Source organism: Somniosus microcephalus, chromosome 12 (assembly GCF_052327205.1).
Source record: "Somniosus microcephalus isolate GS21.2 chromosome 12, FLI_Smic_1.0, whole genome shotgun sequence".
Lineage (NCBI taxonomy): Eukaryota > Metazoa > Chordata > Chondrichthyes > Squaliformes > Somniosidae > Somniosus > Somniosus microcephalus.
In genome coordinates, this window is record NC_140998.1 from 198,889,524 (window position 1) to 198,914,420 (window position 24,897).

General features: G+C 53.1%; 1 protein-coding gene across 2 annotated transcripts in view; it reads right to left on the bottom strand.

The window, feature by feature from the left end:
* Positions 1-654: 654 nt before the first annotated feature.
* Positions 655-24,897, bottom strand: part of atp1a3b (ATPase Na+/K+ transporting subunit alpha 3b) — a 131,955-nt gene continuing 107,712 nt past the window's right edge. For both annotated transcript variants that reach the window (XM_086003905.1, XM_086003906.1), the window contains 8 exons: positions 21,467-21,635; positions 19,655-19,809; positions 11,934-12,057; positions 11,113-11,258; positions 9,675-9,805; positions 8,555-8,656; positions 6,191-6,282; positions 655-2,908 (listed from right to left, as the gene is read on the bottom strand). In XM_086003905.1, the coding sequence (XP_085860031.1) occupies positions 2,880-2,908; positions 6,191-6,282; positions 8,555-8,656; positions 9,675-9,805; positions 11,113-11,258; positions 11,934-12,057; positions 19,655-19,809; positions 21,467-21,635 (948 nt within the window). In that variant the 3' untranslated portion in view covers positions 655-2,879. The remainder of the gene's footprint in view (positions 2,909-6,190; positions 6,283-8,554; positions 8,657-9,674; positions 9,806-11,112; positions 11,259-11,933; positions 12,058-19,654; positions 19,810-21,466; positions 21,636-24,897) is intronic.

Here is a 24,897-nt window from a genome sequence, read left to right on the forward strand (position 1 = left end):
CCGAGAATGAAGCCTGGGCCTTTCCTGCTCTGCGTGTGGGGGGCTTAGACCCACATCGGGTGAGATCAGCACAGGCCGCGAATGGGGCCTGGGCCTTTCCTGCTCTGCGTGTGGGGGGCTTAGTCCCACATCGGGTGAGATCAGCACAGGCCGAGAATGAAGCCTGGGCCTTTCCTGCTCTGCGTGTGGGGGCTTAGTCCCACATCGGGTGAGATCAGCACAGGCCGAGAATGAAGCCTGGGCCTTTCCTGCTCTGCGTGTGGGGAGCTTGGTCCCACATCAGGTGAGATCAGCACAGGCCGCGAATGAAGCCTGAGCCTTTCCTGCTCTGTGTGTGGGGGGCTTAGTCCCACATCAGGTGAGATCAGCACAGGCCGCGAATGAAGCCTGGGCCTTTCCTGCTCTGTGTGTGGGGGGCTTAGTCCCACATCAGGTGAGATCAGCACAGGCCGCGAATGAAGCCTGGGCCTTTCCTGCTCTGCGTGTGGGGGGCTTGGACCCACATCGGGTGGGTTATTAGGCCAAGAGGGGAACGATTTGAGAGGTAAGTAGTGAGGTTTATTTAATATCAAAGTGTTAATGATTGACTCTCAGTATTTACTGTGTTAAGCAAACACACACTGACTGAATGAAAAGCAAGCGTGAAAGGCAGAGTTTGGTTGTATTAAACTGTCGGTTTTATTGTCATTGAAGAGTACATTGAGGTTTCTGTCTAATACAGGAGTTTTGGACAAAGTGCAAGCACAAAGGGGCAGGGAATGACATCACAACATCACACACCTACACAAACAGTTGAACAGCCAGTAAACTGGGGGCAGGGGCCCCTCCGATCTCAGGGAACGAGGCCGTGAATTCCCCCTCCCAACCCCCCACCCACCGTCTCGCTCGCACGCACACACACGCACGCACGCACACATGCGCGCACACACGCACGCACACATGCGCGCACACGCACACACACACACGCAAACACTCCGCGGAGGGTGGGAGGAGTGGTATCGAACACCTTCCCCCTTACAAAGTCCGATGTGATGGTCTTCCTTATGTTGGGATACTGTCACAGAGTAAATTAATGATTCGGACCGCGGTAAACGTGGGAAGGAGAGAGTTCCCGCACGCTTGACGTGAGGAAGCGTCCTGCAGAATCCTTTTTCTCTCTCTCTCTCTCTCTCTCTCTCTGTTGTCACGACACACGCACACATCCTGAAATCTCTAATTAGAGCGCTGGAATTTCCTGGGACCGCGGCGAGCCGGTGGAAGGTCTTGCGTTTGATCGGCTGGGCTGGGGGAGGCGAAGGCCTTGGCGGTCGAACGCGGGCCTCAAAGGTCGGAGGCGGAGCCCGGGGTGGTGGGCGGGGGGGGCGGTCACAGGTGGGCCTGGCCTGGGTTTAAACGTGAGCCGCTGCTGTCGCGGGGGGGGGGGGGGGGGACACTGGGAGCGGCCTGGGAGTCGCCCGGAGGCACTGGGAGTTGCTCGGGGGGGGAACCCCGGGGGTTTGCCCAGGCTGTGTCTGAGGCAGGAGGTGCTGGAAGTAGGGAATGGGGCCCAGCTCGCGGGGGGAGAGCGAGGGGACCTCTGTAACCCACTCCCTGTCCAATCGCTTAATGTCGGGTTTTTCTGGGGTTTTTCAACCTATAAAACACACACATTGGTCGGGGGCCTGTGACCATTGACCCCCCGTGGAGACAGTGGGCTCCAAGCTTGTACTTTAGTATCTGGGAAGGTGACCGGTCCAGTTCATTGGGGGGGGGGTCAGGGGTCGGGCGGGTCGAGCTTGGGGGATCCAGGCCAATCGTGACGAGACAGATGACGGATTCAATCACATTTAATCTGTCCGTGATTCGCTAGATGCGGACTGGAGGAGGCGCTGGGACCCAGTCAGGCTGGGAGTCTCAGTTCTTTGACTCCCTATTAACTGGGTCGAGCTCTGGGTTGTGAATCGCCCAGCGCAGTGAGACGCACAGGAACCAGTGTATTACTGGGGTGGGGGGAGTCTGTGTTACTGGGGTGGGGGGAAGTCTGTGTTACTGGGGTGGGGGGGAGTCTGTGTTACTGGGGTGGGGGGAAGTCTGTGTTACTGGGGTGGGGGGAGTCTGTGTTACTGGGGTGGGGGGAAGTCTGTGTTACTGGGGTGGGGGGGAGTCTGTGTTACTGGGGTGGGGGGAAGTCTGTGTTACTGGGGTGGGGGGAGTCTGTGTTACTGGGGTGGGGGGGAGTCTGTGTTACTGGGGTGGGGGGAAGTCTGTGTTACTGGGGTGGGGGGAGTCTGTGTTACTGGGGTGGGGGGAAGTCTGTGTTACTGAGGCCGGGGATTCAAGTATTACTGGGGCTGTCTGTCTGTCTCTCTTTCTCTCTCTCCCTCGTTCCCTTTCATTCACCTGCTCGTTTCCAATCGACCGTTGATGCTGATTAGAAAATTAAAGACTGGAGAGGGGGTAGTTGGCGAGAGAGAGGGAGACAGAACGCTAAAAAAACACGGCCCCACACAATGCTCCCGCGTCGGAGGGGACGCTGACGCTTCGAGACTGGAAAATAAAAATTCGGGCTCAGACTCGCCCCTCCCTCCCCAAATCCCGCGGCGTAAACCAGACATTGACCCCCTGCGGACCAGGGCGGTGCCTTGGGAGCTGGGGGCCCAGGGTCCCCGCGACCGACAGCACTTCCCAAACGGATTCTCGACACCGCATCGGAGGGGGTTCGGCAGGAGAGGAGGGGTTAAATAAAAGTTCGGAGAGGAAGGTCGGGGACTCTGGGGCACTCCTCCCAGCAGTAGGCTTCTCTCGTCAGGTTTTCCCGGTTCGTTAACAAGCTGGGGTCGTAGGTTGGAGGTGAAAGGGCGTGTACTGAGTGTGGCAGCGATGTTGAGGTGATGAGAGATTCAGTAGTAGGTTTCCCGTTCAACCCAACCTGCAAACGCACACAAGCAGAAAGGGTGGGTTAGACTGGCGTACATAGAATTCTCTCCCCCACACACTGACCCTCACCAGGGTACGGGTTCCCCACACACTGACTCTCACTGGGGTACGGGTTCCCCACACACTGACTCTCACTGGGGTACAGGTTCCCCACACACTGACTCTCACTGGGGTATGAGTTCCCCACACACTGACTCTCACTGGGGTACGGGTTCCCCACACACTGACTCTCACTGGGGTATGGGTCCAACACACACTGACTCTCACTGGGGTACGGGTTCCCCACACACTGACTCTCACTGGGGTACGGGTTCCCCACACACTGACTCTCACTGGGGTACGGGTTCCACAGACCATGACTCTCACTGGGGTACGGGTTCCACACACACTGACTCTCACTGGGGTACGGGTTTCACACACACTGACTCTCACTGGGGTACGGGTTCCACAGACACTGACTCTCACTGGGGTACGGGTTCCACACACACTGACTCTCACTGGGGTACGGGTCCAACACACACCGACTCTCACTGGGGCACGGGTTCCCCACACACTGACTCTCACTGGGGTACGGGTTCCACAGACACTGACTCTCACTGGGGTATGGGTTCCCCACACACTGACTCTCACTGGGGTACGGGTTCCACACACACTGACTCTCACTGGGGTACGGGTTCCCCACACACTGACTCTCACTGGGGTACGGGTTCCCCACACACTGACTCTCACCGGGGTACGGGTTCCACAGACACTGACACTCACTGGGGTACGGGTTCCACACACACCGACTCTCACTGGGGTACGGGTTCCCCACACACTGACTCTCACTGGGGTACGGGTCCAACACACACTGACCCTCACCAGGGTACGGGTTCCACACACACTGACTCTCACTGGGGTACGGGTTCCACACACACTGAATCTCAGTGGGGTACGGGTTCCCCACACACTGACTCTCACAGGGGTACGGGTTCCCCACACACTGACTCTCACTGGGGTACGGGTTCCACACACACTGACACTCACTGGGGTATGGGTCCAACACACACTGACTCTCACTGGGGTACGGGTTCCCCACACACTGACACTCACTGGGGTATGGGTCCAACACACACCGACTCTCACTGGGGTACGGGTTCCCCACACACTGACCCTCACTGGGGTATGGGTTCCCCACACACTGACTCTCACTGGGGTATGGGTCCAACACACACTGACTCTCACTGGGGTACGGGTTCCACAGACCATGACTCTCACTGGGGTACGGGTTCCACACACACTGACTCTCACTGGGGTACGGGTTCCACACACACTGACTCTCACTGGGGTACGGGTCCCACACACACTGACACTCACTGGGGTACGGGTTCCACATACACTGACTCTCACTGGGCTACGGGTTCCACACACACTGACTCTGACTGGGGTACGGGTTCCACACACACTGACTCGCACTGGGATACGGGTTCCACACACACTGACTCTCACTGGGGTACGGGTTCCACACACACTGACTCTTACTGGGGTACGGGTTCCACACACACTGACTCTCACTGGGGTACGGGTCCCACACACACTGACTCTCACTGGGGTACGGGTTCCACAGACACTGACTCTCACTGGGGTACGGGTCCAACACACACTGACTCTCACTGGGGTACGGGTTCCACATACACTGACTCTCACTGGGGTACGGGTTTTGCAGTCACTGACTCTCACTGGGATACGGGTTCCACACACAGACTCTCACTGGGATACGGGTTCCACACACACTGACTCTCACTGGGGTACGGGTCCCACACACACTGACTCTCACCGGGGTACGGGTTCCATAGTCATTGAGTCTCACTGGGGTTCGGGTTCCACGGGTACTATACTCACTGGGGTACGGGTTCCACAGACACTGACTCTCACTGGGGTAAGGGTCCCACACACACTGACTCTCACTGGGGTACGGGTTTCACACACACTGACTCTCACTGGGCTACGGGTTCCACACACACTGACTCTCACTGGGGTACGGGTTTCACACACACTGACTCTCACTGGGGTACGGGTTTCACACACACTGACTCGCACTGGGATACGGGTTCCACACACACTGACTCTCACCGGGGTACGGGTTCCACGGGCACTGACACTCACTGGGGTACGGGTTCCACACACACTGACTCTCACTGGGATACGGGTTCCACACACACTGACTCTCACCGGGGTACGGGTTCCCCACACACTGACTCTCACCGGGGTACGGGTTCCACACACACTGACTCTCACTGGGGTATGGGTCCCACACACACTGACTCTCACCGGGGTACGGGTTCCCCACACACTGACTCTCACCGGGGTACGGGTTCCACAGACACTGACTCTCACTGGGGTACGGGTTCCACAGACCATGACTCTCACTGGGGTACGGGTTCCACACACACTGACTCTCTCCGGGGTACGGGTTCCACAGACACTGACTCTCACTGGGGTACGGGTTCCCCACACACTGACTCTCACTGGGGTACGGGTTCCACACACACTGACTCTCACTGGGGTACGGGTTCCACACACACTGACTCTCACTGGGGTACGGGTTCCACACACACTGACTCTCACTGGGGTACGGGTTCCACACACACTGACTCTCACTGGGGTACGGGTTCCACAGACCATGACTCTCACTGGGCTACGGGTTCCACACACACTGACTCTCTCCGGGGTACGGGTTCCCCACACACTGACTCTCACTGGGGTACGGGTTCCCCACACACTGACTCTCGCTGGGGTACGGGTTCCCCACACACTGACTCTCGCTGGGGTACGGGTTCCCCACACACTGACTCTCACTGGGGTACGGGTTCCCCACACACTGACTCTCGCTGGGGTACGGGTTCCACACACACTGACACTCACTGGGGTATGGGTTCCACACACACTGACTCTCACTGGGGTACGGGTCCCACACACACTGACTCTCACTGGGGTACGGGTTCCACAGACACTGACTCTCACTGGGGTACGGGTTCCCCACACACTGACTCTCACTGGGGTACGGGTTCCCCACACACTGACTCTCGCTGGGGTACGGGTTCCACACACACTGACACTCATTGGGGTACGGGTTCCACGGGCACTGACACTCACTGGGGTACGGGTCCCACACACACACTGACTCTCACTGGGGTACGGGTCCCACACACACTGACTCTCACTGGGGTACGGGTCCCACACACACTGACTCTCACTGGGGTACGGGTCCCACAGACACTGTTGGGACTCTTACCTCCTGGGTTCCTGCGAAGTATGAGCTTGCGGACCTCGTCGTACACAAAGATCAGGAAGCTGTAGGGGAAGGCACAAAACCACCAGTTTGGCCTGAAATCGAAAGGGAGACCATTAGACAAGGAATAGAAGAACCAGAATTTATTTCTACAGCGCCTTTCATGACCATCGGACATCCCAAAGCGCTTCACGGCCAGTGAAGTACTTTTTGAAGTTTGGGTCACTGTTGTAACGTTGGAAACCCAGCAGCCTTTTTGCGCACAGCAAGATCGCACACACAGCAATGAGATAATGACCAGCTAATCTGTTTTTTGTAACATTGGTTGAGGGATAAGTATTGGCACCGGGGAGAACTCGCCTTCTCTTCTTCCAATAGTGGCCATGGGATCTTTTACCTCCACTTCAGGGGGCAAGACGGGGTCTTGGTTTAACGTCTCCTCCAAAAGACGGCCCCTCCGACAGTGCGGCGCTCCCTCGGTACTGCATCGGGAATGTCGACCTGGATTTTGGGCTCAAGTCTCTGGAGTGCAATTTGAACACATGACCTTTTGATTCAGATCTAAGAGTGCGATCTGCTCCCCATATCCCTCAACCGCATCTCCCCAACACCTCCCCATATCCCTCAACCGCATCTCCCCAACACCTCCCCATATCCCTCAACCGCATCTCCCCAACACCTCCCCATATCCCTCAACCGCATCTCCCCAACTTCTCCCTCAACCGCATCTCCCCAACACCTCCCCATATCCCTCAACCGCATCTCCCCAACTTCTCCCTCAACCGCATCTCCCCAACACCTCCCCATATCCCTCAACCGCATCTCCCCAACACCTCCCCATATCCCTCAACCGCATCTCCCCAACACCTCCCCATATCCCTCAACCGCATCTCCCCATGTCCCTCAACCGCATCTCCCCAACACCTCCCCATGTCCCTCAACCGCATCTCCCCAACACCTCCCCATATCCCTCAACCGCATCTCCCCAACACCTCCCCATATCCCTCAACCGCATCTCCCCAACACCTCCCCATATCCCCCAACCGCATCTCCCCAACACCTCCCCATATCCCTCAACCGCATCTCCCCAACACCTCCCCATATCCCCCAACCGCATCTCCCCAACACCTCCCGATATCCCTCAACCGCATCTCCCCAACACCTCCCCATATCCCCCAACCGCATCTCCCCAACACCTCCCGATATCCCTCAACCGCATCTCCCCAACTTCTCCCCATATCCCTCAACTGCATCTCCCCAACACCTCCCCATATCCCCCAACCGCATCTCCCCAACACCTCCCCATATCCCTCAACCGCATCTCCCCAACACCTCCCCATATCCCCCAACCACATCTCCCCAACACCTCCCCATATCCCTCAACCGCATCTCCCCAACACCTCCCCATATCCCTCAACCGCATCTCCCCAACACCTCCCCATATCCCCCAACCGCATCTCCCCAACACCTCCCCATATCCCTCAACCGCATCTCCCCAACACCTCCCCATATCCCTCAACCGCATCTCCCCAACACCTCCCCATATCCCTCAACTGCATCTCCCCAACACCTCCCCATATCCCTCAACCACATCTCCCCAACACCTCCCCATATCCCCCAACCGCATCTCCTCTACACCTCCCCATATCCCTCAACCGCATCTACCCAACACCTCCCCATATCCCCCAACCGCATCTCCCCAACACCTCCCCATATCCCTCAACCGCATCTCCCCAACACCTCCCCATATCCCTCAACCCCACCTACCCACCTTCTCACCATATCCCTCAACCCCACCTACCCACCTTAACCCAAATCCCTCAACCCCACCTACCCACCTTCTCACCACATCCCTTGATCCCATTGACATTGTCCCCTTCTATGTACTTCTACAGTTACTTATTTCACAACTCAATTCTTCGGATGATAAAGATCCCGCTCCCTTCCCTTAGCTCTCCGAACTCCCTGGTTATCAACCTCTGCCCATGGACTTTGAACCCACGACTACAGGCCCTTCTTAGCCCTGATGAATTGTGTAGATACCCTCCAGAATCCTCAGAACCTCAATCAAGTTCACGCTGATTGTTCCCCCAGAAAACCGAGCCAACTTCCTTACCCCTTCCTCAGGCCTGGAATTCACTGAGCAGAGATGTAGAGCGTGGGGCACAGAGCGTAGGATGTAGAGCGTGAGTTTGGGATGTTGGGCGGGAGATGTTGAGTGTGAGATGTCGACTGGGATGTGTGATGGACCCGGCTGAACGTTGGCTGTGTGTGTGCGAGGATCAGTACACGTCCCACAGCAGTTACCGATTGACGGAAAGGCTCCTCGCGGCAGGTCTCTGGGATCCCGGCAGGTCTCACACTTACTTGAGAGGGTACATCCTGAGGGCCACGTCCATCCCAGGACAGTAGGAGAGTAATGCAGCCAGAGCAGTCTCCTCAAACAGGCCGAAAATCAGGATCTTGTTCCTGCGAGAAAGTTAATGTCAGGTTAACGGTGTAGACTCGGTCTGTCTCATTTCTCCATCTCTCTGTCTCTGTCTCTGTCTCTGTCTCTGTCTCTGTCTCATCTCTCCACCACACTCTCATCTCTCCACCTCCCTCTTTCTCTCTGTCTCAGTCTCATCTCTCCACCACTCTCTCTGTCTCATCTCTCCATCTCTCACTCTCTCCACGTCTGTGTTTCATCTCTCCACCTCTCTGTCTCTCCCTCGTACGTTCTGGTGACAGTTCCGTGGGTTGCCATCACCTCCCTGGACCGTGGTCCACAGAGGCTGCTGTAGCTGAGCCGAGACTATCCCACATCCTAAACCCTCTTCCCCTCTGACAGTGCAGCGCTCCCTCAGTACTGACCCAGCGACAGTGCAGCGCTCCCTCAGTACTGACCCAGCGACAGTGCAGCGCTCCCTCAGTACTGACCCAGTGACAGTGCAGCGCTCCTTCAGTACTGACCCAGCGACAGTGCAGCGCTCCTTCAGTACTGCCCCTCCGACAGTGCGGCGCTCCCTCAGTACTGCCCCTCCGACAGTGCGGCGCTCCCTCAGTACTGCCCCTCTGACAGTGCGGAGCTCCCTCAGTACTGCCCCTCTGACAGTGCGGAGCTCCCTCAGTACTGCCCCTCCGACAGTGCGGCGCTCCCTCAGTACTGCCCCTCTGACAGTGCGGCGCTCCCTCAGTACTGTCCCTCCGACAATGCGGCGCTCCCTCAGTGCTGTCCCTCCGACAATGCAGCGCTCCCTCAGTGCTGTCCCTCCCACAGTGCGGCGCTCCCTCAGTGCTGTCCCTCCGACAATGCAGCGCTCCCTCAGTGCTGTCCCTCCGACAATGCAGCGCTCCCTCAGTGCTGTCCCTCCGACAATGCAGCGCTCCCTCAGTGCTGTCCCTCCGACAGTGCAGCGCTCCCTCAGTGCTGTCCCTCTGACAGTGCGGCGCTCCCTCAGTGCTGTCCCTCCGACAGTGCGGCGCTCCCTCAGTACTGCTGACTTACTTCATTCCCTGCTGGAAGATGGAGTTCCTTCTGGTCTTGCAGATCACCAGATCAGCCCACTGCACGACCACGATACTGACAAAGAAGGCCGTGTGACAGGTGAACTCCACGATCTTCCGCTGTTCGTATGTCTGTCGGGGATGAGCACAAGAGAGGGTTCACAGAAAGGTCACGGGCAAAGGCCCACAAGGAGCCGTGTATTTAAGCGAGCTGGCAAGTGTGAGGAGGGATATAATTCGTACACTCCCAGGGCAGGTACAGCACGGGTTAGATACAGAGTAAAGCTCCCTCTACACTCTCCCATCAAGCACTCCCAGGGCAGGTACAGCACAGATTAGATACAGAGTAAAGCTCCCTCTACACTGTCCAGTCAAACACTCCCAGGACAAGTACAGCACGGGTTAGATACAGAGTAAAGCTCCCTCTACACTGTCCCATCAAACGCTCCCAGGGCAGGTACAGCACGGGTTAGATACAGAGTAAAGCTCCCTCTACACTGTCCCGTCAAACACTCCCAGGGCAGGTACAGCACGGGTTAGATACAGAGTAAAGCTCCCTCTACGCTGTCCCTTCAAACACTCCCAGCGCAGGTACAGCACAGGTTAGATACAGAGTAAAGCTCCCTCTACACTGTCCCTTCAAACACTCCCAGGGCAGGTACAGCATGGGTTAGATACAGAGTAAAGCTCCCTGTACGCTGTCCCTTCAAACACTCCCAGCGCAGGTACAGCACAGGTTAGATACAGAGTAAAGCTCCCTCTACACTGTCCCTTCAAACACTCCCAGGGCAGGTACAGCATGGGTTAGATACAGAGTAAAGCTCCCTGTACGCTGTCCCTTCAAACACTCCCAGGGCAGGTACAGCACGGGTTAGATACAGAGTAAAGCTCCCTCTACACTGTCCCATCAAACACTCCCAGGGCAGGTACAACACTGGGTAGATACAGAGTCTGCAAACAAAAGTGTCTCCAAACCTCGCTCTGTTAGTGACCATTTTAAATTAAGGATCCCTCAGCACTGACTCCCCGACCAGCGGAGATTGTCTCTCCCTCAGCAATCTATCCAAATTCTTCGCAATGTTGAGCAAGGGAACATTGACCCAAAGAGGAGAGGGAGGGGGAGAGGGGAGAGTGGGAGGGTGGGAGGGTGGGGGGGTGGAGGGTGGAGAGGGAGGAGGGAGGGTGGAGAGGGAGAGTGGAGAGGAGAGAGGTTGGGGGAGAGGGAGGGGAGGGTAGAGAGGGAGGGAAGGGCGGGAGGGAGGGTGGGGAGAGGAGGGGGGGAGAGGGAGAGGGGCAGGGAGGGGAGAGAGGGAGGGAATGGAGAGGGAGGGTAGGGAGAGTGGGGAGAGGGAGGGTGGGGAGAGGGAGGGGTGAGGGTGGGGACAGGGAGAGTGGGCACAGGGAGGGGAGGCGGAGGGTGGGGGAGGTTTCTTACTCACCCACTGTTGTCCATAACTATCCTCCAGGTCGTTGACGGTCCTGTCGTCCCAGTGTAATCGGATTCCCACCAGGTTTCTCGGGAGGAAGCCATTCTCTGCCAGGATTACAAAGTAGGCAAAGAATCCGCCCAGTGCCTGGATCATTCCTGGAGAGGTGAGAGGGGGGGCACACGTGATATTAATACCAGTCTGTCCCTCCATCTCTCTCTCCCTGCCTCCCTTAATCCATCCTCCTCGCAACCCTTCCCTTCGTCTCTCTCTCTGTCCCTCCCTTATTCCATCCCCCTCTCAATCCCTCCCTTCGTCTCTCTCTCTGTCCCTCCCTTATTCCATCCCCCTCTCAATCCCTCCCTTCGTCTCTCTCTCCGTCCCTCCCTTATTCCATCCCCCTCTCAATCCCTCCCTTCGTCTCTCTCTCCATCCCTCCCTTATTCCATCCCCCTCAATATCCCTCCCTCCATCTCTCTCTCCGTGTGTCTGTCATTCCACCTCTTGCCCTCCCTCAGTCCACCTCTTGCCCTCCCTCAGTCCACCTCTTGCCCTCCCTCACTCCGCCTCTCACCCTCCCTCACTCCGCCTCTCACCCTCCCTCACTCCACCTCCCTCACTTTCTCTACTCCTTCCAATTACCACTGCACCTCTGAATCCATCTCTCCATCCCTCCCTCTCTCTCGTTTTCCTCACTCTCCATTTCTGTCTCTCTCGTTTCCTTGCTCTCTCTCCCTCCCTTTATCTCACTCTCTCACTCCTACGACCCGGGTCTCTCGCCCATGCTCCCTCGGCCACTGCGACCGCAGCGTACTCCCGGCTCGTGCACGTACCAATCTGACCGTACGCGATGCTGATTAACCTTTCATTCACCAGTTTGTCCAATCGAGGGTTTCGGGGCTGTCGCTTCATGATGTCACTCTCCGCTGCTTCGTAAGCCAATGAGATAGCAGGAACCTGCAACGCAAGTCACATGCCCGTGGGCTGCATCAGTGATTGGGCCATCTCGCTCAGTCATTAGCGATAAATCTGCCTGGCAACACCGCACAGAAACAGGCCTCACCACCGCCTCCATCTTACTCACCCTTCACTTGACTCTGTTAGCCAAGCTTGTGCTCCAGATAGCAGCACAGATGGTGGAGGGATGGGAATCTCCTCCCTATTATAGGAGGAACTCCCATTTCTATAGCGCCTTTCACCAACTCGGGACGTCCCAAAGCGCTTTACAGTCAATGAAGCACTTTTTTTTTAAGAAGTACAGTCACTGTTGTAAAGTAGGAAACGCAGCAGCCAATTTACGCACAGCAAGCTCCCACAAACAGCAATGAGATAATGAGCGGATAAACATTGGGCTCAGGACAATGGGGAGTGCATAAGAAAATAAGAAATAGGAGCAGGTGCAGGCCATTCGGCCCCTCCAGCCTGCTCCGCCATTTAATGAGATCATGGCTGATCCGATTTTAGCCTCAACTCCACTTTCCTGCCTGTTCCCCATAACCCTTGACTCCCCTGTTGCTCAAAAATCTGTTTACCTCAGCCTTGAATATATTCAATGACTCCGCTTCCACAGTTCTCTGGGGTAAAGAATTCCAAAGATTCACGACCCTCAGAGAGAAGGAATTCCTCCTCAACTCCATCTTAAATTAGGAGGGCAAATCGAGTCTTGGCCTTTATTGCAAAGGGAATGAAGTATAAAAGTACAACTGTACAGGGCGTTGGTGAGACCACACCTGGAGTACTGCGTACAATGTTTGGTCTCCTTATTTAAGGAGGGATATACTTGCATTGGAGGCAGTTCAGAGAAGGTTCACCAGTTTGATTCCTCTTATGAGGAAAGGTTGAGCAGGTTGGGCCGATACTCATTGGAGTTTAGAAGAATGAGAGGTGATCTTTTTGAAACATATAAGATGCTGAGGGGGCTTGACAGAGTAGATGCAGAGAAGATGTTTCCCCTCGTGGGGGGAATCTAGAACTAGGGGGCATAGTTTCAGAATAAGGGGGCACCCTTTTAAAACGGAAATGAGGAGGAATTTCTTCTCTCAGGGTCGTGAATCTGTGGAATTCTCTGCCCCAGAGAGCTGTGGAGGCTGGAGTCAGTGAATATAGTCCAGGTGGAGATAGACAGTGACATGAATATTGTCATTCATGTGGAAATGACTTATGAAATAACTAGCTGGAGTGCCCGGCGGTGCCAAGGGTTTTTTCAGGGCATGTTGTTATGAAAAAAGTACAAATAATTTTTATATGTATAAATGAGTCTGTCTGTCTGTGTGGGAAGGAGAGAGGGAAAGAGAGAGGAGGAAGGAGAGAGAGAGAAAGGGGGAAGGAGAGAGAGAGAAAGGGGGAAGGAGAGAGAGAGAGGGGGAAGGAGAGAGAGAGAGAGAGGGGGAAGGAGAGAAACTTGGTATAGAGGAGAAGGACACACTGGCCGTCCCCAAGGGTACACAGAGCTGGTGGTCCCCTCCAATAAATTGCCAGGAGTAACCCAAGGCAGAGACTCCGGAGGCATACTGATTTGGTTTAAAACAGAGCTTAAGAATTACATCAAATTTATAAAAAAGGGCGAAAACCACATGTGGCTCAAAATTGAGAGGGGGATTATCTCTAACACCCAAGATGTTTTCATTTGCGCACTCTATATCCCCCCAATGGAATCCCCGTACTTTAAAGAGGACACCTTCTCCAACATGGAGAGGGAGATTATCCAATTCCAGGCCCAGGGGAACGTGTTGATCTGTGGTGACCTCGATTCAAGAACTGGCGAAGAACCAGACTTCACCAATAATCAGGGAAAAATTACATATTCGGGAATAACCACTTCGATATCCCTTCCCATCCATACAGGCATAACTGCGACAAGCAGACAAATACCAATGGAAACCAGCTCCTGCAGCTCTGTCGAAGCCTGGGTCTGTACATTGTCAATGGTAGGTTCATGGGAGACCTCCTAGGAAGATCGACCTATTGCTCACCTCTTGGCTGCAGCACCGTAGACTATATGATTACGGATTTGGACCCATCCTCTTTCAGAGCATTCACAGTCAAACCACAAACAACACTGTCAGACCACAGTCAAATTACTATGTATCTTAAAAAGACAGAAACAACCCACACAGAAACACAACCCAGTAAGCTGTACAACACCAAAAAATCGTACAGATGGGCCAAAAACAGCACGGAAAAATACCAGAAAGCAATTAGCAATGAATCAACTCAAGCTCTCTTGGACACCTTTCTGGATAACATATACACTCACAATAAAGAAGGCGTAAACCGGGCAGTGAATAACATAAACAATATTTTTGATAATTTGGCAACAAGGTCAAACTTGAAAGCTCGCAAGAACAAACCCAAAACAAAAAACTATGAAAAATGGTTTGACCCAGATTGCCATAACATGAGGAAAAAACTTAGAAAAATATCAAACCAAAAACACAGACAGCCAGAAAACAAGGAATTACGCCTTACTTATTGTCAGACAGTAACACAATACAGAAACACACTCAGAACCAAAAAAGAGCAGTATATTAAGAATACACTCAGCTCCATTGAGGAATCCATTGATTCCAATTGTTTCTGGGACAACTGGAACACATTACACAAAAAACAACACGACGAATTGGCCATTCAAAATGGAGACACATGGGAAAATCTTTTTGAAAAATTATACCAGAAAAACACACTAAGGCCAGAGCAACACCAAATATGCAAAAAACTGGAAAAGCTCGAAATGGCCATAAAAGATAACCAAAACCCGCTAGACTCCATAATAACAGAAAAAGAACTATTTGAAAAACTCAAGGACCTGCGACCAGGAAAAGCTTGCGGGACAGACGGCATACTAAGCGAGATGATTAAACACACAGACGATAAAATGAAACTGGCTATCCTAAAACTCTTCAACTTGGTTCTGAGTGTCAGTTACTTCCCTGATATCTGGAACAAAGGACTCATAACGCCCATATACAAAAGTGGGGACAAAGTCGACCCAAATAACTATCGAGGCATCTGTGTAAACAGTAACCTGGGGAAGGTATTCTGTAGTATCATAAACAAAAGACTTATAAACTTCCTTGAGGAGCACAATGTCTTGAGTAAAAGCCAAATTGGATTCCTGCCAAACTATAGAACATCAGATCATATCTTCACCCTACAGACCCTAATTGACAAACACGTTCATCAAAACAAAAGCAAAATCTACGCATGCTTTATAGATTTCCAGAAGGCTTTCGATTCCATCTGGCACGACGGTTTATTCCTGAAACTTATCGAAAGCGGGGTAGGGGGAAAAACATATGATGTAATTAAATCAATGTATACAAACAACAAATGTGCAGTTAAAATTGGAGACAAACAAACAAAATACTTCCCACAGGGGCGGGGGGTGACGCAGGGCTCGCCCATCTCACCGACACTCTTTAATATTTACATAAATGAATTGGCAAAACTACTTGAACAATCTACAGCACCTGGCCTCACCCTATATGAATCCAAGGTTAAATTCCTCCTCTATGCAGATGACCTGGTTCTGCTGTCACCAACTAAGGAGGGTCTACAGCAGAACCTGAATCTGCTGGAGTCGTTCTGCCAGACCTGGGCCCTGACAATAAATCCCCAAAAAACCAAAGTCCTTGTGTTCCAGCAAAGATCCAGACATCAGGGACCCAAAATAAATTTCACACTAGGAACAACCAAAATTGAACAGACCACTAACGACACATACTTGGGCTTAAAAATCAGTTCTACGGGAAATTTTCACCTGGCTGTGAATGAACTGAAAGAGAAAGCAAGAAGGGCTTTCTATGCCATTAAAAAATCAATCCAAATAGAAATCCCAATTAGCATTTGGCTCAAAATTTTCAAATCAGTAATTGAACCAATTGCACTCTATGGCAGTGAGGTGTGGGGACCGCTAACACAACAAGAATTTGCAAAATGGGACAAACACCCAATTGAGATCCTACATGCAGAATTCTGTAAAAGTATCCTCCGGACTCAAAGGAAAACCGTAAACAATGCATGCAGGGCAGAACTAGGCCAATATCCATTAATAATCACTATCCAAAAAAGAGCCACCAAATTTTGGAAACACCTAGAAATGAGCAACCCCCAATGCTATCATTACGAAGCCCTGAAATGCCAAGAGAGGACCATAAAGAAGAATACCCTCAGTCAACTAGTCCTGGGACTCAGTGAAGTAACTACTAACACTACTAACAATAACCAGCCCCAGGACAGTGACAGCGTAACACAAAGAATTCGACCCAACACAATCGTCGCTAAGCAAAAGGAAAAATATCTGTCATATTGGGCAGAAACAACAAAAACCCAAAGCAAACTCAATTGCTACTTGGCCCTAAACAGACAATACAACATGGCTGATTACCTGACCATGGTAAAGGATAGCAAACTGAGAAAAACCTTGACAATGTACAGACTTAGTGAACATAGCCTGGCGATCGAAAAAGGTAGACACAGGCAGACCCGGCTACCAAGAGAGGACAGGATATGCTCTCACTGCAGTCAGGGAGTGGTGGAGACAGAGATGCACTTCCTCACAACTTGTAGAAAATATCAGGGCATAAGGGAGAATTTCTACCCAAAATTCACAAAAATATGCCCGGAATTCAGAAATTTGAATGACGACCAAAAACTCCCATACCTACTAGGGGAAGAGAGAAATTGTGTAACCTTAGCGGCACACTATGTTACAGCTTGCCATAAACAGAGGGACAACCACTAAATATAAGAAAAGAGTATATACAAATTATATGAATGTATATTTATACACTCAGGGATATATCTGTTTATACACTGTATGGATAGATCTGTATTATTGTGTACAACCATGAATGTTTTTTGATGCTTTGGCAACATAAGATGTACCTCGTCATGCCAATAAAGCGATTTGAATTGCGAGAGAGAGAGAGAGGGAGAGGGAGAGGGAGAGGGGGAGAGCGAGAGGGAAGGAAGGAGAGGGAGAGAGAGAGGGAAGGAGAGAGAGAGGGAAGGAGAGAGAGAGAGAGAGAGGGAAAGAGAGAGAGAGAGAGAGAGAGAAGGAGAGTGAGAGAGAGACAGAGGGAAGGAGAGAGAGAGAGACAGAGGGAAGGAGAGAGAGAGAGACAGAGGGAAGGAGAGAGGGAGAGAGAGAGACAGAGAGGGAAGGAGAGAGAGAGAGAGACAGAGGGAAGGAGAGAGACAGAGAGGGAAGGAGAGAGAGGGGTGGGGGGGAAAGGGATGGGTGGGGAAAGGGAAGGGGAAAGGGGTGGGGAAAGGGGAAAGGAGGTGGGGAAAGGGGAAAGGAGGTGGGGAAAGGGGTGTTGGGGGTGGAAAGGGGGGAAGGGGTGGGGGTGGGGGAAGGGGTGTTGGGGTGGAAAGGGGGGAAGGGGTGGGGGTGGGGGAAGGGGTTGTGGGGGGGAAGGGGGTGGGGGAAGAGGGTGGGGGGTAAAGGGGGGTGGGGGGGTAAGTTAGAAGTTGAAGGCGCTAGGTAACTGCAAGCTGGATTAACGGCCTTTCTTAGAATCCCTCTGACATCCACTACAATGGAGAGATATTTTGCAAGCACTGGCAGTGCAACCTCTCGCAGAGGTCGAGGCGGATACCGACCTGGATGAGCAGAGCCCGGCCACAGAAGCTCAGGAAGCGAGCGCCGGGGCGGCTGCAGAGGAGGAAGCAGCAGCCGAGCGAGAGCAGGGCGGCGGCCCGAGCGAAAGCGAGCCCGGGTGCCGGTCGGTGCAGCAGAGCAGAGGCTCCAGCACCCGGCGCCACTCGGGCTCAGAGGCGGGCAGCCGGCGCCGGCACAGCCGCTCGAAATGGCCGTCAAAGTAGGCGAGCCTCCGGGCGAAGGGCAGCGACCGCGACCCCGAGCAGCAGCTCCTTCCCCGCCGGCCCATCATCGCTGCTCCTACTTCCGCGAGGCCGGGGTGACAGGAGAGAGGGGAGAAAGCGGCGGAGACCACGTGGGCGGCGTAGCACCTGAGGCCCGGCCCGGCCCGAGTCACCCGAGCTGAGCTCCCGCTCCCTCCGACCCGAAGAGCTCGGCAGTGACATCCTGCAGAGCGGAGAGGCCCAGGTGACAGGAGAGAGGGGAGAAAGCGGAGAGAAGGAGGAGGCCAGCCTTTACCAAGATGGCGGCGATGGCGGCGATGGCGGGCCGCTGGTTTGGAATCGGGCCCAGCGGGACGGGCGGTGCCTAGCTCGGGCATGGCTGGCGAGGAGAGGCCGAGGCCTGCAGGCAGCTCATCCACCGTGGATGCAAACAACCCGCGAGCGGAGAGGCCGGGGTGACAGGAGAGAGGGGAGAAAGCGGAGAGAAGGAGAAGGAGGAAGGTGAGGGTGAGGGTGGGACTGGGGCCCATGGTTGGACAGAGGCAGAGTTGCTCCATCACAAACAACAATGGCCGCTGCTTGCTTTTCAGTTTGAAGGATTAGGCCCCGCCCACACACGCCATGAAACCCCCCCCCCCCCCCGTGACGCAGCACGCTCCCCCCGTAGGATTTGTCAGCCTTCACGTCACTCAATGCTAATGAGCGGTAGGATTGGTCAACCGCTAATGAGCGGAATTTTGACGTTTTTTGAACGTTTTTTGTATACTGTCCGAACAATTTTTGTCTGACCAAAAAGTAAATATGCCTAGGACACCCTCCCAATCATAACCTTTCTTTTGATATAACATATGTGTAGGTAAGCTCTATAACTTTTGAGTGATGCCCGGACAGACAGACAGACACCACTATCCTTTTATATATAATAAATAAATAAATATAAAAAAAATAAAAATAGATACTGGGCGGCCTGCTGGTGGCGCTGTCCAGGGAGAGTATAAATACTTGGGCATGGCCCAGCTTGCTCAGAACATTCTTTAACAGGAACTAGTGAAGGACACAACTAGACCTCCATGTTGTAAAACAGTTGATTAAAGCTTTGGTTAACGCTTAGACCAAGTGCCTTGTAGTTTTCTTACATAAGACAGATTTTTGAATGGTAAGGGAGTCAAGGGTTATGGGGAGCAGGCGGGAAAGTGGAGTTGAGGCTAAGATCAGATCACCCATGATCTTATTGAATGGCGGAGCAGGCTCGAGGGGCCAAATGACCTACTCCTGCTCCTACGTCTTATATTCTTATGTTCTTAAATGGCCGACCACTTATTCTGAAACTATGCCCCCTAGTTCTAAATTCCCTGACGAGGGGAAACATCCTCTCTGCATCTGCTCTTCTTCCAACAGTGGATGTGGAATCTTTTACATCCTCCTGAGAGGATAGACAGGGCCTCGGCTTAACGGTCCATCCGAAAGACGGCACCTCCGGCAGTGCTGCGCTGGGAGTGCCGGCCTGGATTATGGGGCTTCAAGACTCTGGAGTGGGACTCAAACCCACGACCTTCTGACTCACAAAGCAAGAGGGCTTCCCACTGAGCCACAGCTGACACCGAAGGAGAGCCAATCCTCTCATACCGGGAGTGTCCACAACAGGCTATACTCCTTGTACAGGCCTCTCCCCCACTGCCACATTCCCCCCCCCCCACACTCACCCTGCCCACACTGATGGACTCACCATGTCAGTTCCCAGGTCGATGCACAGGATGGTGATGGTTCCAAGGGGCAGGGGGATGTTGGCCATGATGAAGAGAAGGAACGGGGTGATCTCGGGGATGTTGCTGGTCAGTGTGTAGGCGATGGACTTCTTCAAATTATCAAAGATCAGGCGGCCTGCGGAAAGAGCCCAGTTAGCCAATCAGGGAAGAGCAAGTATCGCCCAAGGGAAAAGCTTTGTTGGTAAACACACAGACGTACCGACCAGCGAGACCCGACTGACCCTCAGTGAGACCATATTGACCATCAAAGAGGCTCCACTGACCATCACTGAGGCCCTTGCGTCTGCGCTCACTCGGAGGTCGAACTCCAAACCATCGTCAACACCTTCACCGAAGCGTACGAGAGCATGGGTCTTACAGTAAACATCCGTAAGACAAAGGTCCTCTACCAACCTGCCCCCGCCACACAGTACTGCCCCCCGATGATCAAAATCCACGACAAGGCCTTGGACAACGTGAACCACTTTCCATACAGAATCACAGAATCACAGAAACCCCACAGTGCAGATAGAGGCCATTTCGGCCTATCGAGCCTGCACCGACACATATCCCACCCGATCCCCGTAACCCTTATACCAACACATATCCCACCCTATCCCCGTAACCCCACGTATTTAATCCCCCTAACACTAAGGGTCAATTTATCATAGCCAATCAACCTAACTCGCACATCTTTGGACTGTGGGAGGAAACCGGAGCACCCGGAGGAAACCCACGCAAACACGGGGAGAATGTGCAAACTCCACACAGACAGTCACCCGAGGCCGGATTCGAACCCGGGTCCCTGGCGCTGTGAGGCAACAGTGCTAACCACTATGCCACCGTGCTCGGGAGGCACTATACCTCGGGAGTCTACTGTCAACAAGGGCAGACATTGACGACAAAGTCAAACACTGCCTTCAGTGTGCCAGTGCAGCCTTTGGTCGCCTGAGGAAGAGAGTGTTTGAAGACCAGGACCTCAAACCCGGCACTAAGCTCATGGTCTACAGAGCAGCAGTGATACCCGCCCTGCTGTATGCCTCAGAGACATGGACCATATGCAGCAGGCACCTCAAAGCACTGGAGAGGTACCACCAACGCTGCCTCCGCAAGATCCTGCAAATCTATTGGCAGGATAGGCGCACCAACGTCAGTGATCTTGCTCAGGCCAACATCCCCAGCATCGAAGCTTTGACCACGCTCGATCAGCTCCGATGGATGTGTCACATTGTCCGCATACCCGATACGAGACTCCCAAAACAAGCGCTCTACTCGGAGCTCCGGCACGGCAAGAGATCCCCAGGTGGGCAGAGGAAACGCTTCAAGGACACCCTCAAAGCCTCCTTGAAAAAGTGCAACATCCCCACCGACACCTGGGAATCCCTGGCCCAAGACCGCACAAAGTGGAGGAGAAGCATCCGGGAAGGCGCCGAACACCTCGAGCCTCTTCGCTGGGAGCAAGCGGAAGCCAAGCGCAGGCAGCGCAAGGAGCGCACGTCAACCCAAGGACCCCACACCCACCCGCCTCCTTCAACCACCGTCTGCCCCACCTGTGACAGAGACTGTAGGTCCCGCATTGGACTCATCAGTCACCTGAGAACTCATTTATAATGTGGAAGCAAGTCATCCTCGGTTCCGAGGGACTGCCTAAGAAGAAGAAGACTGACCATCACTGAGGCCCCACTGACCAACACCGAGTCCCCACTGACCATCACCAAGTCCCCACTGACCATCACTGAGGCCCCACTAAGGCCCCACTGAGCTCCAGCCCCCCAGTTATGATGACCTCGTACCTTCCTCCACTCCTGTGACAATGGAAGCGAAGTTGTCATCGAGCAGAATCATGTCAGCGGCCTGTTTGGACACGTCCGATCCGGCAATTCCCATCGCCACGCCGATATCGGCCTTCTTCAGGGCCGGAGAATCGTTGACACCATCGCCTGTCACTGCGACTATAGCACCCTGGAGAGACGGGGAGAGAGAGAGAGTGAGGGGACAGTCTCCAGTCACAGTGACTATAGCACCCTCGGGGGAGAGAGAGAGAGAGAGTGAGAGTGAGGGGACAGTCTCCAGTCACAGTGACTATAGCACCCTGGGGAGATAGAGAGTGAGGGGACAGTCTCCAGTCACAAGAACTATAGCACCCTGGGGAGAGAGAGAGAGTGAGGGGACAGACTCCAGTCACAAGGACTATAGCACCCTGGGGAGAGAGAGAGAGAGAGAGAGAGAGAGAGTACGGGGACAGTCTCCAGTCACATGGACTATAGCACCCTGGGGAGAGAGAGAGAGAGAGAGTGAGAGGACAGTCTCCAGTCACAGGGACTATAGCACCCTGGGGAGAGAGAGAGAGAGTGAGGGGACAGTCTCCAGTCACAGTGACTATAGCACCCTGGGGAGAGAGAGAGCGAGTGAGGGGACAGTCTCCAGTCACAGGGACTATAGCACCCTGGGGAGAGAGAGAGAGAGAGAGAGAGGATGAGAGAGAGAGAGGGGACAGTCACAGGAACTATAGCACCCTGGGGAGAGAGAGAGAGAGTGAGGGGACAGTCTCCAGTCACAGGAACTATAGCACCCTGGGGAGAGAGAGAGAGAGAGTGAGGGGACAGTCTCCAGTCACAGGAACTATAGCACCCTGGGGAGGGAGAGAGAGAGTGAGAAGGGACAGTCTCCAGTCACAGGAACTATAGCACCCTGGGGAGAGAGAGAGAGAGAGTGAGAGGACAGTCTCCAGTCACAGGAACTATAGCACCCTGGGGAGAGAGAGAGAGAGAGTGAGAGGACAGTCTCCAGTCACAGGGGGGGTTTAAACTAACTTGGCAGGGGGATGGGATACAGGGGGGAGCTGAAGTAGGGGGGGATGTGCTGCCAATTATGGAGGAAAAAACAAGTCAGCTTGGTAGGCAGGGCAAATATATAAGGGCAAGGCTGGATGGCATCTATTTTAATGCAAGGAGCCTTGCAAATAAGGTGGATGAACTGAAGGTGTTGATAAACACATGGGAGTATGATATTGTTGCTATCACTGAGACATGGTTGAGGGAGGGGCAAGACTGGCAGCTCAATATTCCGGGGTACAGAATCTTCAGGCGAGACAGAGGGGGAGGTATAAGAGGAGGGGGTGTCGCAATATTAATTAAGGAGTCAATTACTGCAGTAAGGAGGGATGATATATTAGCTGGGTCCTCTAATGAGGCCATATGGGTGGAGCTTAAAAACAAAAAGGGGGCAAGCACTTTGCTGGGAGTGTACTATAGGCCTCCAAACAGTCAGGGGGAGATAGAGGAACAGATATGTAGGCAAATCTCAGAGAAATGTGCAAATAATAGGGTAATAATAATGGGGGATTTCAACTTCCCCAATATTAACTGGGATAGTCAAAGTGTGAAAGGCTCAGAGGGTGTAGAATTCTTAAAGTGCATCCAGGAGAGCTTTTTGAGCCAGCATGTAGAAAGTCCTACAAGAGAGGGGGCGGTACTGGACCTAATTCTAGGGAATGTGGCCGGCCAAGTGGAAAAAGTGCTAGTAGGTGAGCACTTTGGTGATAGTGACCATAATATGGTAAGATTTAAGGTGGTCATGGAAAAGGACAGGGATGGGCCGGAAATAAAGGTTCTAAATTGGGGGAAGGCCGATTTTAATAGGATAAGGCAGGATCTGGCCAAAATGGACTGGGATCAGCTACTTGTAGGAAAATCCGCATCGGAGCAATGGGAGGCTTTCAGAAGGGAGATTGAGATCATACAAGGGCAACATGTTCCCATAAAGGTCAAGAGTGGTTCCAAAAACCACAGGGAACCGTGGATGTCAGGGGATATACGGGAATGGATTAGGAAAAAAAGGAGGGCTTTTGGTAGATACAAAAGGCTAAAGACGGAGGAAGCCCTAGAGGAGTACAAAAAGTGCAGGGGGATACTTAAAAAAGAAATTAGGAGATCAAGGAGGGGCCATGAAATAACACTGGCGAGCAAAATAAAGGAAAATCCGAAGATGTTTTATAAGTATATTAAGGGTAAAAGGATAACTAGGGAAAAAATAGGGCCCATTAGGGACAAAAGTGGCAATCTGTGTGTGGAGCCGGAAGATGTAGGAGGGGTTCTAAATGAATTTTTTGCATCTGTTTTCACTATGGAGAAGGACGATGTAGACATAGAAATAGGGCGGGGGGACTGTGATATGCTCGAACATATTAACATCGAGAGGGAGGAGGTATTGGCGGTTTTAGCTGGCCTAAAAATGGATAAATCCCCAGGCCCCGATGAAATGTACCCCAGGCTGCTGTGTGAGGCAAAGGAGGAGATTGCGGGGGCTCTAACACATATATTCAGGACCTCTCTGGCCACAGGGGATGTGCCAGAGGACTGGAGAACCGCTAATGTAGTACCATTATTCAAGAAGGGTAGTAGGGAAAAACCGGGGAACTACAGGCCAGTGAGCCTAACATCAGTGGTAGGAAAATTACTGGAAAAAATCCTGAGGGACAAAATTTGTCTCCACTTGGAGAGGCAAGGATTAATCAGGGATAGTCAACATGGCTTTGTCAAGGGAAGATCATGTCTGACTAATTTGATTGAATTTTTTGAGGGGGTGACTAGGTGTGTGGATGAGGGTAACGCAGTGGATGTGGTATACATGGATTTCAGTAAGGCCTTCGATAAAGTCCCGCACAGGAGACTGGTCAAGAAGGTAAGAGCCCATGGAATCCAGGGTGCCTTGGCACATTGGATACAAAACTGGCTTAGTGGCAGAAGGCAGAGGGTGATGGTCGAAGGTTGTTTTTGTGACTGGAAACCTGTGGCCAGTGGGGTACCACAGGGATCGGTGCTGGGTCCCTTGCTGTTTGTGGTCTACATTAATGACTTGGATATGAATGTAAAGGGTATGATCAGTAAATTCGCGGATGATACTAAAATTGGTAGGGTGGTAAATAGCGAGGAGGGTAGCCTCAGTCTGCAGAACGATATAGATGGGTTGGTCAGATGGGCGGAACAGTGGCAAATGGAATTTAACCCGGAAAAGTGCGAGGTGATGCACTTTGGGGGGTCTAACAAGGCAAGGGAATACACAATGAATGGTAAGACCCTAGGCAAGACGGAGGGTCAGAGGGATCTGGGTGTGCAGGTACACAGATCCCTGAAGGCGGCGGAACAGGTGGATAAGGTGGTAAAAAAGGCATATGGGATACTTGCCTTCATTAGCCGAGGCATAGAATATAAGAGCAAGGAGG